Source organism: Myiozetetes cayanensis, unplaced genomic scaffold (genome assembly GCF_022539395.1).
Source record: "Myiozetetes cayanensis isolate MyiCay16 unplaced genomic scaffold, myiCay2020 scf4, whole genome shotgun sequence".
In the NCBI taxonomy this organism is placed as follows: Eukaryota; Metazoa; Chordata; class Aves; order Passeriformes; family Tyrannidae; genus Myiozetetes; species Myiozetetes cayanensis.
In genome coordinates, this window is record NW_026087631.1 from 53665344 (window position 1) to 53685556 (window position 20213).

The window sequence follows — 20213 nt, forward strand, 5'->3', positions numbered from 1 at the left end:
CCTCTATGCCTTTTGTTTTCAAAAGGGGTGTGAAATAACTTGCTCTTTAGATAAGGATTTATCAGCTGGATGGCTGCCATACACCAAACCTTATATTCACCCTGCTTCAGACCAAGTCAGGTTTTTTGGTCACTGGGGAGCTGTGCTCTGACCTCAGTTTTGTTTCTACTGCAAACAGTAGCTGAATGAGTTTATTTGACACTGTAATGGTCTCAAAGGCCAAGAAAATAAATACGCATGTGCTCTATGCCTTTAGGTTTTACTGGTGCCAACCCAGGCATGTGCCTCCGTATTTGACTTGCTGGACAGGGGATGAATACCCATTATGGGTTATTGCATGGAGTCATGGCAGGTCTTTTTCAGCCTGCTGAGTTAACAGAGCTTAGAGGAGAGTCCACCCAAGGTGCAGGACTTGATGCAGTGCTCATTTAAATGTTGAGCCCTTGAAAGCACAGAGTAATGATAAACAGATGGAGCATGTGGAGACAGCTGCTGGAATCTGCTCTTCTCTAAACCGGATATCATGCTGCCTTTTTTCTTTTCTTTCTTTTTTTTTTTTTTATTAAATAATAAAATGTTTGGAAATTTATTTTATTTCTTCTATGAGCGGAATCCTAAGTCTTGAGAAGAATGTTCTGGCCTACCTTTGTCTCCTCATATTCTATTCCAGATGTCACACTGGTTTTCGCAACAGAGAACTAGGTGGGTCTTTTCATGTTCTCCCCTGCCAGGTGTGACGAACTGGCTGTGGAGCTAGAGATGCCCACCGGTAACACCCAGTGTGGCTTGTCCCCACCTGGCTGGTTGAAAGATGGGGCTTGAAGGCCAGTGAGCACAAAGTGGTGGCTCCAGGCTCCAGGCAGTGTTTCAAGTGCTGAATTTTTGCTTTTTTCCTGAACTGAAAGCATGAGTTTGGTTTCAGCTGCCCTAGAGTTTTTCTGTCTTCTAGAAGAAACTTCAAAGCATGGTTAGAAGCTGTTCCCCAAAAAATTTTTATGGACAGCTGCTTTTCTTAATGGATGGGGTGATTAGAGCAGAGACCAAAACAAATTCATACATGCAATAAGTTGCCTATATCTACAGACCTTCTTTGGACTTTTTTGGGAGCTCATGTTTTATACAGTATACATCAATGATTTGTAATTCAAGGAAATAAAATTACCTAGGGGGCAGGACCTACTTTATAGTCTGAAAACTGATGCCTGGAAGTATTATATATTACTTTGCTTCATATTAAGTACCACTGAAGCCATTCCAGATATTCAGGAAAAGCTTTTATTGGAAGTCTGTGCCATTTTTGCTGAAGGCACTATGGAGGACTTGGACCTCTCTCCTGTTATTTCAGCATGAGGTCCCACTTCTGTTTGAAGCAGAGCTCTTCTAATCTGCAGTGATCTTGGAAATTGTTTTGACAATTCATGCCTCTCTTTTTGTTTTTTTTTCTTTTTAACTGTTCTTGGGAATCTGCATGGAAGGCATCATAATAAAGTTCTTTTCCTTTGTCCTGTGAAGTCTTAGGACCTTTATCCTTGTTAAATTAGTCTGTCCCCTTGTCTGTTTACTTTTAGAGTCCTTGTTTGGCTGCATAACAGCAACTGTTACTGTATGCAGAAGTGAAGAGAGATGGAGCTGAGGGCTTTGGGGGTCTTTTTATGATGCTGAGAAGTGACTCTTTTTGCATCTGAAATCCCAGTTATCCTTACTTCTAACACCTACACTTGGTGTTATGTGGAAACAAAAAAACTGAATATGAAAAAATCAGATATGTTTGTGCATTTTTTTGAAAGTGCTTGTACTAGCACTAAGTATATCTTGTGCATTTTGGCTGTTTCAGGAATAAAAGAAAACATATACTGAAAGTTTTTATTTTTATCCCTCAAATTATAAGCTGCATTTGAGAAGCATAAATAAAACACAGAATTGCAAGCAGTGGTGGTAACAACCGAGGTAATTCTTCTGCCCAAATTATATCAATGAACCTTTCTGCGCTCTCAGCCCACATGTGGGAGTGAGAAATAAGAGAGGTGGGGTTGAAGGGCTTGGGGAGGAAGGGAGAATGGGTGGAAGAGAGGTGATCTGAACTTATAATTCCCTTTTGGGAATTTAATCTGTCTTCTTCAGAGAGAAAAAAAAAAGCAAACAAACTCTTTTTATTGTGTCATTTGGTATGATTCCTTTTGCCTTGCTGCCCATTTCATATATTTTAACCCTTAGGGAACCAAAGGCATTGCACAGCATGTGAAGTGCTGAGAAGGAGATGACTGGCGCTGCGCTGGGCTGGCTGCCAGGCTGGGACTGTCTCAGGAAATTCCAAATGAGTATAAATAAATGCGCTGTAGCAACCACTGGGCTCCCTGCCTGCTGATGTGTCAGGAATACGCACTCCCTTTAAGGCAAAGGAAAGTGTGCTTCAGACTTAATTTCCTGAAAAACTAAACGTGGCAATGCTGAGGGGTTCGCTTCTCAGCGGATCGGTGAGTGAGACCCTCGAACAGGGTTGGGGGAGTGGCTGGCTCTGCTAGTGCTGCAGGATGGGGAGCACCCTGGGACAGCACGGCTGAAACCAGTCCTTGATGTTCTTATAGGATATTGATTTGAGATGGGTAGAGATGTTTTTTTCCATACTTAAACAGTGCCAGTTTAGCTGGGTTGTCTCACAAGCGCTGCCATCTGAAGGGGGTTTGCAGTTGAGGTTTCACGCACCCCTGGTAGCCTCTTTGTTTTTGTCCTTACATACAGAGAAGTTTGTTTCCTTCAACAAACACAGGTTTTTTTTAGTGGAAGATTGGTGTCATGAAAACTCCAGTGAAGGGAGCAGACTGCTGCACCTACTTGCTGCAACACGGTGGTTCAAAAGCAGAAAGGTAGCTGTTACCCTCAGAGTTACTAATTTTGAATATTTTTCCACAGACTTTTAATTATAAGCCACTGGTTTTAGCTATTTAGAATGTATATAAAGAAATAATTCTAATAATCACCTTTTCCATATTTTGTCTAATGATTGCTTTTTAAACTTATTTGAGAAAATCAATTTGTTCGTGTAAACTATTTTAAATGCAGAAAAAAAGCTTTCAGTTCTTTTGGCAAATGCAAATAGCTTATGCTTTTGAAGTTTGGAAAGCAACACGTCTTATCTCACAGAAGGAATCAGTACTAGATTAATATAAAAAAGGGTAGGAGGGAACAATTCCTGGTATTTGAAATATCATGCTGATTATGCAGCATAATCCATATTCCTCATGGAGGCAAGCATGTGACAAAATAATGTCCTTACAGGACTTATAAATACACATATTTGTTGAACCATTCTTGCAGAAGATAATTCTTCCATTTTTTCCACTCTGTGCACAGCTGTAAGACCAAACTGAAAGTAAATCAGTTTTAATATTCCATGGCAGGTTTGTATCCCAAAAGTCCAGGTTCTTTCCTGATGGTTACTCCTGTTACAATAACCCTATGTATCTGTTCTCGACTTCTCACCTCTTTGGAGATTTACAGCCTCATAAGGGTAATGACATTATAATCTAAATATTTTGGGTTTGTGATTCAGTTGTTCTTGGCTAGAAAGCACATACAACCTTCTTTGTGCTTCAGAACGTAACACTGATGCACCTTTGTGTCAAAAGACATTTTCAGGTAAACACCCAGTCTGCATCCATGACTCCTTTGGCCCCCATAGGTGGATGATTTGGATGAGTGAGGAAGGAAGAGAGAAAATTGGAGGTGTGCTCCTCTTTTACTTTGCCAGACTTGTATCTGAGTTTTGTGAAGCCCAGCCTACGATGTGCATGCAAGCCCTGGACTTTGTAACTGGTTTTTTCCTTTGTCACTTTTATTGTGACAATGAAGTGGTGTGAAACAACAGGAGATAATGTACTGTTGGAAGAGCGAGTCAGGTATGCCACATTTTCAAGGGCTGGCAAGGGAGGGAGGGGAGTTTCGGGGTTTCTCCTGTGACACAGAGGATAACAAGATTCTTTACTAACACTGGGAGTCAGCCTCGTCTTCATCAGCACCACTGGTTGACATGGTTAGCCCAGATCTCTTGGGATGTATTTACAGAAAGGAGGACTATGCTTGGTCTGGGACTCAGATCTAGTGAGATGCCTTTTTATAAAGGAGGGTCATGGTAGTCTGAAACTGAACTGCTCTCCTACTGTATTCTGTAGATCACTTTGCATCTCTTTCTCCCAGGCTGCAAGGAACTTGAGATTGGTATCTACTGTTTGCCATAACTTACCTTATTTTGCCAGGCCTGAGTTAGTCAGATTTAGAAAGTGTCTTTAAACTGAATGCACTTCCTTTGTCACAAATGTGCCTAGAGGCAAAAAGCATGCACACAGTAGTAAGTGAATGAAATAAATACTTCAGGGAATGATGAAGGACAGTTCTCAAGCAGACAAACATTGCAAGATGAAAAAAATGCACATGTAATCAGGTGCTTGGAAAGAATAAATTCATATCGGTTTGAATTTGCCATGCTGGCATCTAGTTTCCCAGCATAAGTAAAGAGGATGGAGATGCAAGTAAAGGATTACTGTTGACACCTCACTGCTTCTTCTAGAGATAACTGAGAGAGCAGGAGGCTGACTTTACTATGAGGAAATGTATATCTTTCAGGGAAGAGCATTTTCTGTGTCTAAGCCTGTCACCATTTCAGTGGTTTGCTTTCAGTGTAAGATAAGCTCTTTCTTCCTCAGGTACATTTCTTGATATGGGACATTAGTTAAAGTAGCATTGTCGTAGTATGATTTGGGAAGCGCAACAGTGAAATGCAACTAAGGCTGCTCTGACTTGCTTGATGCTGGACCTGCTGGTCATGCTCAAAGCCACAGGACACCCACAGGCTGATTTGTGACAGCAATTTGCCCAAGTTATCACTGTTTTTAGAGTCATTTCTACCAGAGGTGTCAGTGCTGCTGGTAACACAGCAGCCTCCACCATGGTTTTTGCTCTGTTCTTCCTTGCTGCTTGTGGGGCACTTAATACAGTAAGCTAATGACTATATCCCTTCCCACCCATGCCTTGCTTCCTGCCACCCGTAGTTTGATTTCCCTTGGTAACTGTGAGTCAGAAACTGGGATGGAGGCAAAACAGGCTAGTCTCTTAGTTTTCAGTTTTTGTTTATGGTTTATGGCCTTGAGCTGGTGCACACACAAGACATCCCAGCACAGAACTGCCAGATCTAGAGGTATTCCCAGAACGTGAGAGCAGTTGAAAAGGAGATTTATTATTGGCCCCAAATAAGGGAGTAGTCAAGAATGTAAAGCAGATTTTGTGAACTTTGATAAGGGGGCATATTGCAGTCATTCTCAAGACAAATGTGCTTTTTATTTTCCCCCAGAGACATGTTTCTCATAAAAAAAGATTAATTCTTAATTCAGGGTTAATTAATTTGCACAGTTTTCTTGCAGTAGGTATTTTCTAGTTTAAATGAACTTCATTTTGAGCTGTACCTTTTCAGGTCAGACATCCTAGAAGTAAAAGTTTTAGACATCAAAAAGAGGGTTAAGAGGTGCATTTTTTGGAAAGGTAGTTTTTGCTTTCAGCTCACAAAAATAATTTTTAGTTGTGGTTATATGACATTCAGATATAAACTCTGTAGGCAATTCTTTTTGTACCATGTGAAAGAAAACATTTAATGGTGTAAAAAAAACAAGCAGTGTGACCTTGAAAGATCCTCTCCTAACAGCAAAAAGGCTATTCACTACATATGTGCTCCTTTGAGCAGCTGACTGGTGAGCATTCTGAGCATTTTCTATGTGATACCAAAATGTTCTGGTTGTCATAGCATGTAGCAAAGTGTGAAGAATAAGAAAAGCCAGAGTCTCTTCTACAAGCTTAAGAAATAGTTCTGTGGTTGAGAAATTGACCCCTGAGAAGGTGACAATGGGACATCCAGACTAGTGCATCTATCTGATCACCAGTACCAAGGTGAGAGCTGGGCTCGTTGTTTTTGCTCTAATGCTAAACCCAGGGAACTACAGGCCAGTCAGTCTCACTTTCAAACCCAGCAAGATCATGAAGCAGATACTCCTGGAAACTATGTACATGGAAAATGAGGATGTGATTTGCTGACAGTCAATATGGCTTCATTAAGGGCAAACCAATTTGCCTGATAAATCTGGGGGCCTTCTACGATGGGGTTACAGTAGATGGTGGGATGAGGGAAAATCGACTGACATCACCTACCTGGATTTGGATTGAGGGAAGATTGACTGACATCACCTACCTGGACTTGTGCAAAGTATTTGACACTGTCCTGCAGAAAACTCTGGTCTCTAAACTGGAGAGACATGGATTTGTTGGAGATGGAATTGAGTGGAATGTTGCAGTCAAAGTGTTGTGGTCGACAGCTCGATGTCTAAGTGAATATCAGTGATGAGTAGCATTCCTTGGGAGTCAGTATTGGGACTGGTGCTTTTTAATGTCTTTATTAATGACGTGATCAGTGGGAGCACCCTCAGCGAGTTGTCAATGACACCAAGCTGTGTGGTGAGGCCGACCCGCTGGAGGGCAGGAGTGCCACCCAGAAGGACCTTGACAGGCTGGAGAGATGGGCCTGTGTGAACCTCATGAAGTTCAGCAAGGCCAGTTATAAGGTCCTGGGTCAGGGCAATCCCAAGCACAAATAGAGGCTGGGCAGAGAATGGATTGAGGGAAGCCTGGGAGAGAAGGACTTGGGGATGTTGTTTGGCAAGAAGCCCAGCAATGTGTGTTTGCAGCCCAGAAATCCAACCACATCCTGGGCTGCATCCATAGAAGTGTGATCAGCAGGTCAAGCAAGGTGATTCTTCCCCTTCTCTCCACTCTTGTGAGACCCCACCCTGGAGTACTGCATCCAAGTCTGGAACCCCCAGCATAAGGAGGATGTGGACCTGCTGGAGTGAATTCAGAGGACCATGAAGATGATCAGAGGACTGGAGTATCTCTCCTGTGAAAACAGGCTGAGAGAGTTGGCTTGTTGAGCCTAGAAAAGTGAAGGCTCCAGAGGGACCTTCTAACAGCCTTGCAGTACCTGGGGGGGGCCTGTAAGAGAGCTCGAGAGGCACTTCTTAAAGGGCAAGTAGTGATGCTTTTAATGTTATTTACATTGTGGCTGTGAAAGGACAAAGTAGTATTGGAATGGGAGGAGAAGGAGAAACCCCATCCATTTATTCTCTAGTAAGAAATCGAAAAGTCACAAGTTTGGGGTTTTTTTAATCCCTTTTTTTCCTGCCCCAAATAACCTTTCAAACTGAAGTTAAGCATGTAAAAATACTGATCTGACTCCATTTATGTCAACTATTGCCTCTGTATTTTTGCTTTGCAGCATTCTTTATGAATTGTCTTAGGCCATAACTCTGGGAGGAGACTCTGTTATTCATAACAGTATTTCAATGGAAAAGACTTCTTTAATAGCAGTCAGATCCAAGATAAAAATGCCTTAGAGCAGATACCACAACCAGATGGGGAAAGAAGGCTTTAGATGTGATGTCTCTATTTTTCAAGGCACCATTGGACTTTTAGCTTTGGAAATATATCTTCATTTGCTTCTCTTTGCTCTTCTTGGACCTTCCAAGGCAGCTCTACAATAAAGTTTTTCTAGCTCACAGAACCAAAACTCAATGTGTACCCACATTTTTCCTTCTTTCATCTTCCTCAGAAGTCTTGAAGCACATCAACTAAATATTCGATTTTTTTCCAGTTCTCCTGGTCTGAAGGCAGACATGATTAGTGTGGACTCGGGTAGGGCTGACGCAATATTTTAATATACTGATGTTCTTGTGTAGTGCATTGGATAGGATATAATTTAATAGAAGTTGGCAAGACTGGAATGTTTGAACAGAGCCAGTCCCAGCAGTGCAGAAGGTGAGAATTGAAGAGGGCATTTTTTAAATGCTGCTTGTGTCCTGCCCATGGTTACCCTGTAGCAGGGAGAGGGAAATGAAGTCTTTGCATACTTCTGGAGAAACACATTAATAATGACAGTACCACAATGAGGTCTCTGTGCTTCACAGAGTGTTTTATTTTACAGGTACTGGCTTAAAAACATGATGTATTTGTGTCCATTGCATTTGAACTTGATGATCTTAAAGGTCTTTTACAACCCAAATGATTCCATGAAAGCAAGAGTATCTGCAGCATTTTCACAGACAAAAGTGTATGTGTTTGTGCATCTGCATATGTGATTAATATTTGCCTGATCTACTACAGAGGTTAGGGAATAGCTCTTTAAATTTTAGCTATGTCCATGATCAGCTGGCCGAGGATGAGACAAGGCACCTAACAAGAGTGTTTGTACTGCCTGGTATTTGCTGCAGAATTTCTCTGTGTGTTGGGATAGAAATCTTTTGCTTACTTGAGCTCTCTGGGCATGAAGGGAAATGGACACAGCTACCTCTGAAGTTAATCGGGGGTATGTGCTGGTGTAGCACTTGATACTCACCCATCAAATCCAGGGAGTATGCACATCCATGGTTCATCCAGAACCTAAGGGCTGAAGAAGAGTTGCACTCTTACCAAGTGCTTATTTATTTCATTTTTATTAGATTTTTTCTTTTTGGAACCAGCAAAACAATTTTTATTGCTTCAGAACAGCCATCCATTTTGCTTTGTTTCACATTTAACAGGCAAACCCATTTTGGCCCTTTTTCTGAGACAGCAAAATGCACAAAGGCTTGGCATAGCTCCTGCACGCTGCATCAGTGTTGTGTTGGTGGTACTGGATTGCATGCCTGATCCTCGTTTCTCTTCACATATCAAGAAACGACTCAGCTCATAATACTGGGATTGTGATGGTGGAATGCTCACTGTGTTGTTAAGAAGCAGCAGTAGGCAGTCAGCTCCATGCACCGTCCTGTGCCTGTGCTGCAGACAAACTTGTGTTCTGACAGTGCTGCCAGCTTAAGCTGAGGACCAAAGAGATTTCATTGTCAAGACACTGAGCTGCCTGCACGTGTTGTGGAGAGGTTCAGTGAGGGCTTCAGTGTCACTGTGATTATTTTTTTTTATTATTTATTTTTTATATGTTTCTCTTAAGCAACCTTAATACCATTCCCTGAAGAAAAAATATACATCTGAGATCTAGTTTGGCTCTCATGACTGAACATGAGATTTGCATGTCTTTCTTTTAGAGATTTCATGAATATTCTTCCAAAGATGCATTAACTTCTTAAGCTCTGTGACTTTCAAAGAGTCTGTTCTTCCCTCCCCCATTGAACACTTATACATTGTGCCCAAGGAGAGTTTAGAGCAGCTGCCTGACTTCAGTCAGAGATGTTTCTGGATAGGAAGACAAGGACCAAGACAAACAAAGGAAAGGAACTGAGGGAAATGGGACAACAGGTAAAACTGATGTAGCTGGAATTTACATGGGCTGGTTGAAGTGATTAAAACCAAGTCTGGGACGAGGGGTGAGAAATAAACAGATTTTGGTGTAGATTGGTAGAGCAAGCAAATGGATGTAAGTAGAGAAAATGGTCAAGAAATCTAAAGCATAGGAAGAAGGCAGAAAGAGCCCAGATGAGGGACAGTGGGAGAGTGGGGACAAACCCAGGGTGCAGGAGGGACCAACCTAGGATATGGAGCCGTGGGTTGCAGAAAGAAGAGTTGCTTGGCTTTGGAGAATGGAGCCAGGATGAGAGTCTGGGTACAGCACACTGAATAGGGGGCGGAAGACGAGTACTTCAGAGAATATGTCCCAGTCTGTTCTTGTCAGTGGGAGTCCTGGAGACTTTTTTCCCTGCCTGACAGTGAGGCAGTCCTGCTGGAAGGAGCTGAGCAGTGTGTCCTTGTGTGTCTGAAGTGTCTCTGTATGCATGTATTTTTGCTTCCACTCTGGTATTTAGATAGCTATTTTGGGTGTATCTGTAAGTAAATACCAGAGCATACTGAGACTCCAGTCTTTCAGCCGAAACATGTGGTCGGGGGGGTGGGGGGGGTGTTGTTTGTGTTTGTCGAACCGTCTGTCTACACTACAGAACCGAGGTACTTAGGGTGCTCCTGTCGGCGCCACCGTTGTGGATGTCACACGTGCATCCCTGTCTGTGCCTCCCTCCTATTCTCTTCCCGAACCGATGAAGGTAGGTTCTTCCTAAGGAGCATTCTCCTCCCATCGGCTTCTCGGGATGTCGTGTCATAGCCCGAAGTATGACGGATCGCCATGAAAGCAGTTATACTGTCTGTAGGCAAAGCTTTTTTTAAGTATGCCAGAGAAACTGGAAAAACAGGAGCTCCCCCCCCCCCGTAAACCTTTATAGTACAACATTAAGTCACTTCCTGTAGTTGCAGTAAGTCGAGAGTTTCTTCCTCTTTTTTTTCTTCTTTTTTTTTTTTTTTTTTTATGATTTTGTTCTCTCCCCCACTCCGCCTTCCCCGAGGCTTATATTCCTTTAAGAAGACACGGCTTCCAAGCCTCGCCTTTCAAAAACGAAACGAGAGCTGAGTCCGCGTCCACCCCGGTACCATCCCGGTGCTCCCCGCGGAGGGGGCGGGAGCGCGGGGGCGGACGGCGCTTCCTTATGGGGAGAAGCAGGAGCGAGCCGGAGGGAGGCCGGGCTCGGCTGTATGACACATGAATCTGGGACAGCCATACGTGGCTGGAAAATTTGCAGTGTGGGGGCACAGGCATGTGGCTAAGTCAGGTAACCGGAAAGCTGGCTTTTATTATTTCTCCAGTGCGTAACTTGCAACAGTTGTTTTTCCCTTTTTATTGCCTTTTTTTTTTTTTTTTTTTTTTTTTTTGGTGTGTGTGTTTTTCTCCTGCCAAGTGGGCCTGGAGGAACAGGTTGTAGAGCAGTGCTGCATATAAATATGCAGCCTGAGAAAACCCAGTGGATCTGTTGAAGTTTTATTTAGACTGCTTCGCAGACAGGCAAGTCCTGCATCTGGAGGGCAGGTGGGTGTTCCTCTTGTTCGAGGCTACAGCCTTCCTCAGCAGTGGGATTTGGGACCCTGCTAAGATGGGGTACCACTGCCTGTCGTGGTGATGGGGGCTTCATGCAGTTTAAAATGGAAGAGGCAGAGTCGTTGGTGGAAGTAATATGAGCTGAGGTGAGGGCAAACTGGTGTTTCTGCTCTTGCGGCAGCACTTCCCGGAGCCATAAAACAGCTGCAGAGCCGAGTAAAGTCTAATGGCATCAGTTGCATAAGGAGCAGGGTCAGAGTTCCCTTCGCCTGCTCTAACGCACCCTCTAGAGAACTTGGTCTCTGGATGATTTCTGTACGTTGTGATCCAATGGTCTTTACTTGATAACATAGTGTGTGTGAAAGCTTGGTTTGAGATGGGAAGACTGGAAGGATTTGGGCAAGGACAGCTTTGAGCTACTGGCTGTGCTCCTTCATTAACAAACGCTATCTGTGTGTATGCATTGTATGTGGGTATGCACTTCTCAGCATTTGAAAACCTACTGATTAACTTCTAAAAAGTTAATCAGGATTTAGTGTTGAGGGTCAGTCAGCGGAAAGTTGGTCTGCTCGCTGAGCTGCAGCAGCAATTTCTGCCTCTGGCGTGCTGTGAGGACCTGTCTTTATATGCTTGTGTGTCAGTGCGTAGTTTACTGAGTGCTGATTTTGTTTCTTCTTTTCCAGAAAAAGAGGAAGTTATTATAAATGGAGAAGATGAAAAAGAACGGAAAGACCCCTATTTTGTGGAAACACCTTACGGCTACCAGCTAGACTTAGATTTTCTAAAGTATGTGGATGATATACAAAAGGGCAATACCATTAAGAAACTAAATATCCGAAAGAGGAGGAAAGCTGTACCAGCTTCTGTGGGTGCCAAGAACTCTGGTGGCCAGTGCTGTGGCTGGACCTCCACAGAGTCTCTCTCTTCATCGAACAGTGATGAGAACAAGCAGTCTTCTTCAGCAGCGAGGAGTCAAGTAACCTTGTCCGTCCCTGCAAGACCCTCAGTTTCCTTTGAAGTATATCCTACCTACTTAACTGTCCCTGAGAATAAACAGCTTCCTCCTCCCTCCCCTCAGCCTCCTCGGCACAACCTCCTTGTAACCAAAACTCTCATGGAAACACGGAGGCGACTGGAGCAGGAGAGGATGATGCAGGTCACGCCTGGAGATATCCGCAGGCCCCGGCTTTCCAGCTTTGGAGGCATGGGCTCCACAAGCTCCCTCCCCTCTTTTGTGGGATCCAGTGGGTACGGTCACACGTCTCAGCAGCTGCAGAATGGATATCAGGGTAATGGTGACTACAGTGCCTGTTTCAGCTCCTCCTTGGGCAGTTCTATTCGTCACAGCCCCATGAGCTCAGGAATATCCACTCCAGTCACCAACGTGAGCCCTGTACATCTGCAGCACATCAGGGAGCAAATGGCAGTTGCCCTCAAACGTCTCAAGGAGCTCGAGGAGCAAGTCAAGACTATTCCTGTGCTACAGGTCAAAATTTCAGTGTTGCAGGAGGAGAAGAGGCACATGATGGCTGAACTGAAAAACCACAGGAAAGCCACTCAAAATGACACATATGGTTTCAGAAAACGGTCCTACAGCGCCGGAAATGCAGAGCAGTGGGAACATATGTCTCAGGTGAGAAGAGGTGGAGAACTGTATATAGACTGTGAGGAAGACATGGAGAGTGTGGAGCAGAGCTCTCAGAGGATAGAGGAGTTCAGGCAGCTGACTGCTGAGATGCAAGCCCTGGAGAAAAAAATCCAGGATAGCAACTATGAAAGTCCATCAAACCTTCAGGTGAACAGAGAAAGTCTGACAAAAGAAGCCCGATCTGTTGCTGTGGGTGCTGATGAGAACATGAATGATGTGGTTATATACAACAGATCTGCAAGGCAACACAAAGAAGTTGCTGTGGGGACAGAGAAAGAAATAAGGGAGTGTGGGGTTGGGGTGACAGAGGCCATGCTCGGATTATCTACAGAGGTTGAGAAAGAGATAGAGCTTCAGCAGCAGACCATCGAAGCCCTTAAGGAGAAGATTTACAGACTAGAGGTTCAGTTAAAGGAAACCACTCATGACAGGGAAATGACCAAATTAAAAAAGGAGTTACAGGCGGCTGGTTCTAGAAAAAAGGTGGATAAAGCCATGATGGCTCAGCCCCATGTCATCAATAGGATGGTGGAGGCTGTCATACAAACAAGAGACCAAATGGTGGGAGACCATGTGGATGTTGCCGATTCATCAGTGGGAAACCACCTGCAGACGAACAGCATCGGCTCCTCCTGCAGACCTGCCACGCGGAGCACGGCTGTGGGCCCTGAGCTGCTGATGAGCCAATGGCTGGTGAGGGAGAGGGCAGAGGTGCAAGATCAGGGTACAGGGAGGTCTGTGGAGCTGCACGATAAGGCAGTGGGCACAGAGACAAGCATCTGTGAGACAGGCGTCAATACAGAGGAGCCAGCAAATGTGCCAGGCCCCTTCCAGAGGGCACAAGCAGTTGGAGCAGTGAGGTCCGTGGGTTGTGGGGACTGCTTGGTGGATGTGGTGGTTTGCACGCCCAAGGAGTGCGTGTCCCGTGAAACAGCCACAGAAGCTGTACCCAGGGCAGAGGCGATGGTGATGGCCGTGCCTTCCATGGCTAGCCAGCAAACCAGCACTGCTTTGGAGATGGTGAGCCAGTGCACTAGCACGGAGGTGGCCTGCCTGGTGGACTGCGGGACTAACCCTGCTCTGAGCAGCTGTGATAAACAGACCAGCACGGACAGTGTGGAGATGCGGAGTGTGGCAGTGGGGGATGGCCGGGTGAAGGACATACATGCATCTGCTAAAACGCGTTCAGTTGGAGTGGGCACCGTGCTCTCCAGCCACCCTGGCTTTGACAAGCCCTCTGCAATAAAAACCAAAGACTGTGGCATTGGACAGATAAGTGTTCATGAGAACTACCTGGTTGGTCTGAAAATGAGAAGCATCGCCTGCGGACCCCCTCCATTGCCAGTTGTGCCAACTGGCACCAGGAGCATTGGTGTTGGTGTAGAGTCTGTGTACGAGCCGGTCAGTGCTCAGCTGGAAAGCCCTCTGCCTCCGCCTGAGCTGAGGACGGGCTTGGACCACTACATCGAACGTGTGCAGAAGCTGCTGCAGGAACAGCAGATGCTGCTTGCTGAAAATTACAGTGAATTGGCAGAAGCCTTTGGAGAGCCCCACTCCCAGATTGGATCTCTAAATTCACAGCTCCTCAGCACCCTCACCTCCATCAACTCTGTCATGAAATACGCCAGCACAGAGGAGCTGCGGAGCCTGGACCTTCAGAAGCAGTGCATGGAGAGAAGCGCCACGTCAGGTAAGCGCAGCGTGCGGGCACACCGTTGGTCTGCTCCTTCCCAGAGCTGCAGGTCGGTTTCTTGCTACACTCCCGGAATCTGAAAGCCTCTGTGTAATCCTCCCCGAGGAAGCACGGAGCATAACATTGTTGCTGAATGTGCTTGTTGGGTTTTCTGTCCAGCCCATTGCTGGCAGCTGCAGACCAGAGGTAGTTATATCTCTGCCAGTCCAGCAGACTCTGAAAGTCTTAAAAATGATGGTGCCATGGTTCTGATCATGCAAGAGAGGTGTCTAAAACTGTGAAGGGTTTAATCACTCTGCAAGGTGTTGACTTCATTTTATAACTTTAAAGTATTTGAGGTTAATGTCTGTGGGTTTGGAATTTTAAACTTGGCATGCAATTTTTAAAAACTACAGTGTCAGATTTGACAAGAGTTGAAAGTCACATACAGTGTCGATACCAAAATGAGCTGTTTCCACAGACATTTCCATGAATTTTGTAGTGTTTCTTTCATTACCTTTGTTCCTTATGCTGCTCAGAGCGAGCTGTGGGGTGCTTTCCCCATTCCAGCCAGCAGGGCTGATTACTTTATAATAGGGAACTCCAGAGCACTTCACAGAAACCACATCTTGCGTCTACTCTGTTCCAGTAACTCTTTGTCATAATCCCTAATTACAGCCTCATGTTTGAAGGGCATAATTACTGCTGAAGGTTTTGAAGAAAGGCAAGAATTGAGATTTAAATACTCCTTGCCTTTTATTTATTAATTTTAAAATATAGACAATTAGTTTGAGGAATTCTTTATTCCCTGGGGTAAAGTTGATTACTTCTTAAATTATTATTACTACTACTATTATTATTATTAGTGTGTCTGATAGTCTAGTTTAAAAATTAGCAAATTTTTTCTAGTTTCTTATTGGTGAATCCAATCACATTACTATTAAATTTATAAACAGTGGATTGCTGGAAACCACTATGTAAGGCCTAGCAGTGACTGTTAGATACTATCTTCTTGGTCCTGCCATACAGTGACTGAAACAAGAGGTTAAGGGAATGGGAAAAACTAGTGCAAATTCATCTGTATTCTGGATGCTGAATTGGGAAAAAAACCTTGAGTAAATACCATTTAATGTCAGAATGATATTATTGGCTAATCCACAGGTATATAAAGCTCTTGTAGCTTATTTACTGTCTTAAAATTTACCTATTTTTGTTAAAATGCAGTTTGGTAAATCTGATTCTTTTCAGTGCATGTGCTAAATAGAACCACCATTATATGAGTGAAGTAAAAGGTTTGGCTTTCCATAGTAAGGCAATAAGCAACACTAATGTAGTGGTAAAGAAAATGTATTATATTCTGTCTGCATACATGCAATATGACACTGTATATGTAATATTATTATCTTTCTGGTATATACTTTATATTTTGGTCCTCTTACAAGTAGTGATATAATAATAAGGGTATCTAGCAGACACCAAAAGTGTCCATAAAAACATGAACCAGAATTATTACTAGCTGTAACTCCATAATTCCATTCCCAGCCTTTACTGCACAGTATCAGATGTGTAGTCTAGGGACTTGAAACTATTTAGACACAGGTGGAGCAGTGGATCATATTTTACTAAAAATGTTTGTACTTGGATTCAGATTTCACATTGTTGATAAAATTATTCTGGAATAATTTTATTTTAACTTGTAATGCCATTATCTTTAGCCATGGATGCTGAGTGTAAAATTTCTTTATTTTTAGTGCCTGGTGAGAACTATATGCTTGCATTGCATACATAAATCAAGTGCTAGGCTGTAACAGTTTAGACCCGTGGAGAATTGGAGTGGAAAAGAGGTCTTAAGCCTGAAATGTTACCCTGTCTCTTTCTATTAATCTTGAAAATATTGTCTTCACTGCATTTATCTACTGCTTCTGCTGCCTGTCTGTTACTGTGGTTTTACAGATCATGTGTTACATATTTCTGTAGCAGGATTTTTGCCGAATGAAGCACTAACTTAAATGATCTGTAAACACTGGAACTAACAAAGCCTTTTTTTTTTTTTTTTTTTTTTTCCCCATACATCATTATCTCATGATAGCTTGTGAGGTCTTAATAAGTCTTTCCTCACATTTGGGTCTCTTGGATGTAGCTTTTCAGGTGTCTCATATGAAATAAGCTAGTGCCCTTTTTCCAGGCCTGGCATCTCAGCTTGATTTCTGTAAAGCTTGTATAAACACAAACATCTTTCAGAGCACTGAGTCTCTATTCTGATTTGGCTAAAATAAACAATCAAGTTTAAGTTATCGAGAGAAGTGTGACCTCAAAGCCTCATTTTCTTAGAAAAACAGGCTCAAAATGGAGGCAGAAGTTTCTAGTTTCCAATCAGCATCAGTAGCATTAATGTTTTATTCAAAGAGCGTCCTTAAGGAAGCATCTCTTAAATGACATTTCTTTTTAGGGCAAAAATACCTGAGCTGGCACTGAGGCATGTAATTTGGCTACTAGTTTGGTACTTAGTGGCCTATTCTGCTTCTGAGGTGGACCATCAGTCAGATTCTCAGCTTTACAAGATTATTTTTCTGTTAGTGCTGGGGAGTGGGTGTGCTGCAGGGACCTCCGCCAACCCACACCCCCTGACACAGCTTATGGCAGGTGATGGAGGCACAGCAGGAGAGCCGGAGCCTGCTGAGCAGGACACGGGTTGACAGTTTTTGTTTCTAGACACCTGTGACCTCTGAGATGATCTCCGAAACAAGTCCATTAGCAATTAGTATTTTGCTTGTTGCAAAATAATCACTTTCACTTCTGTAATTAGGCAATGTGTATTTACATATGTACTGTCTTTCAGAAGCCCTAGTGACCTCAGGGAAATCTAACCCACTGGCCAGACAAGCTGAGTTCCACTCTGGAAAGTCATGTTAGCTGGCATTGGTAGCCTGTGTGTCCAGCTGGATGTGGGTCACAAACCTAGGTGCTAACTGATCCCTATTCTTAGACCAGACAGCATATAGGAGGACTAAGAGAGGCGAGTGCATTCAGCTTCTCTGTTTGTTGGATGGATTTTTAAAGAAGTTTCAGAATGTTGCATTTAAATGTGCATGTGATGTGTTTTGCAAAATACCAGCCAGAAGCCTACTGTCACTTGTAGGGGTTTTAATTACATGGACTTTTCACTGTCTTGTAGATTAATGTCTTTCACTGTCAAGGACTTTTCAAGGATGGTATTTAAAAACAACTTACGTACCATTGCCCTGAAAAATTATTTGAGCATGTTTGACCTGAAAATGCATGGTTATTTTGCCTCAGTGTTCTCTGGATATCAGTTTTATGGTTGCTTTTCAGAGCAATCCTGACTGAGCACCCCAGTGGAAACATTACACTAGTTAATCATCATGAGGAAGGAGGCAACTTCTTGAGTTAATATTTGAGGGAGTGAAAGGAAGTGGGAAACAAATGGTATCAGAAAGTCTCAAGGGTAAGGAAATCTTGATGTGCCATCTGGTGGAAAGGTTTTCCAAAGTCTTCAAGCCTTAAGTTTCAACCAGAGCAGGGGAGGCAGGCTGAGGGGACAGTGAAAAGACCGAAGGACCAACAATAGTCTGAGAAGCCTCTGGTTGTCCAAAATTGGTGTGTAGGACTAATTACGTATTGTGGCTGTGGTTGTTTCTGTGTTATCATTTGTAATGCAGGAAATTGGAGAAAGTTGTTTTATTCCTTTTACAGCTCTTCTGTTTGACAGTCCTTTCTGTCAAAGACTGTGTGGCTTGATGGGTTGGTAGCTCCTCTCCTGGCAGCATGGACCATACTATTTCAGTTGAAGACCTGGGGCTTGCCTGAGGCTCAGGAGCCAGTGCTGATATGGTGCAGCCACATTGGTGGACCCAGTAAAGCTGTGGGCTGCTACAAATCACACTGATTGTCTGCATCTATGCAAGTGAAGGAAGCCCTCAGCTTCAACTCTGCCACAGATGCATGCCTTAAATTACCAGTTCCAGTTTCTGTACAGATGTATTTTTTCATGTAACAAACAGGATCTATGCACCTGTCTTCTGGGAAGAAAGTGACTGGTGTGAAGCATTTTCCATATTCCCTGGAAGGTAGTGCATGATGCAAAACAGCCATACAGAGGGTCCCACGTGTGTGCCAAATGAGTACTGTTTATTTATGTGTGTCTGGTTGGCATCTTGGAGAATATGGTGCCTCCTCTTCTTTTTTCGTATGGTGGGTGGTGTCTGTTGACCTGCTAATTGTGACAAGATGGAAAGCTTAAGGATATGTTGTTAAAAAATGTAGCAACCTCTATATTAGGAGCCAAGGTGTTTAGTAGGGTTTTTTGATTTTAAATATCTGTACAGTTATACCAGAAGAGAAGCAGAGACCTGGTCAGTCATTGTCCTATAAGGGCATTGTAGAAATTAAACTCCATAAACGTCTTTACAGACATTTCACATACTTCCCCTGGTCATGCATTAACAGAAACTTACTGTTGTTGTTATCGTTACAATATTTGCTGTTTTCATTCTGTGGCAGCACTACATGCAGAGTTTGAATCTGAAAGCCGCTCTATCCCCTTATTTCTGCTTCAGTTAATTAAGAGCATAATTTGCAGCAGTGTAAATTATTTTTCTCTTCAAATCTATAGCTGCTGAGACAGTAACCAGCTGCAGCCTGCTAGGCTGTTAGATAAAACCCCAGTTCCCTCCCTATGCTGTGGCACAGGTTCATAATGATCAGGCACTAAGCATTGTTTAGAGTTCAACTCCCATGGTAACAGGCACATCTATGAATATTTAATGAAAGGAGATTTCCTTTTTTGCAAGAAAGCATTTTCACATTTCAGCAACAATAAAGCATCAGCTGAGAAGATCAAATTCTCATGAATGAGAAAGAAAGAAGTACTCTGAGATGATATTGCTGCTGTGCATCACGAGATACTTTGATCCACCTCTCATCAGGGAAATGAAGGATGGCTTTCACCAAGCTTCACACGCAGTTGTCGTGGGAAAGAGAGCATTTCATAAATAAGATTATTTGCTACTTCACCAATGTGTGATTTTTTTTTTTTTTTTTTTTTGTGGTCCAGTCAAAGGAATTGGTTTTAACGTATAGTTTTAACAAACTGGATTCACAATATAATTTGAGAATGGAAAGCAGCTTCTCAACACAGAAAAAAAAAGTTAAAGTGAGAGTGAAAATGAGATTGTTCTTGCAGTCCTGTCAAAGGAGCCCTCATCCTGTTAGAAGGTGTGTTTTCCCTGGAGCCAAATGGTAGTTCGGTATTTGCCTATGCCTGTGCCCTTGGTGAATCTGCCTTCTATCAGTTTATTGTATAACAAGTGCGTGTGTGGTAGGATTTTGTTCTGAAATTTTAAATTGGCTGACTTTTAACTAGCAATGACTCAAAAGTATCTTTTAAAATGAAACTATGCTCTAGTCTTCTGAAGGTAACATTTATCAGCTGGATGGGTTACTGTCAATCATTGTAAATGTTTAAACATAACGTGTTTGCTCATCTCTGCCTTTTTATTTATCTTAGTAGAATAGGGTTTTTTCTTCAATACTTCTGATTTGTATGCCAAGTGGAAAGTGAGTTAAAATTATTTATGTGAAACAGTAATTTTTAAAGCATTAAGCAAAATAAGATTTAAAAGCACTGGAGGAGACTTTGGGTTCTTCAGTTACAATAATTTCCTAAGTAGCTTATTGCTACCGTGAAGAAATCATGCAGTGTGAAAGAGAAGTATTTCCTTGCCGTAAATGCTCCAAACAATATTTATGCACTTTCTTTATTCCCTACACTCTCTGGGGAATGTATAACTTGTATCATTGGCCATTATAAAGATATTAACCTGATCAACAGGTTAAAAATAAAATCTTTGTGCAGTTACTACATAGGCAGTAACCTCTTGCTCTTTTTTAAGCTAGAAGCCTGTGGTGTTCCTTCAGGAGAGCTAGATTCTCATCCTGAGGCTGTTTAATTCCCTGGCCTTGTTTGTACTTCTCATGATTTCCAG

The 20213-nt window shown here is 42.9% G+C and overlaps 1 protein-coding gene across 6 annotated transcripts in view; it reads left to right on the forward strand.

Annotated features, from left to right (window-relative positions):
* Positions 1-20213, forward strand: part of KANK1 (KN motif and ankyrin repeat domains 1) — a 128995-nt gene that overhangs the window by 89491 nt on the left and 19291 nt on the right. For 4 of the 6 annotated variants that reach the window (XM_050328493.1, XM_050328491.1, XM_050328489.1 and 1 more), the window contains one exon: positions 11572-14226. In XM_050328493.1, coding sequence (XP_050184450.1) covers positions 11572-14226 — 2655 coding nt within the window. Of the gene's footprint in view, positions 1-10471; positions 10626-11571; positions 14227-20213 lie in introns of those variants that run through there. The other 2 variants (XM_050328490.1, XM_050328492.1) reach the window with 1 other exon arrangement.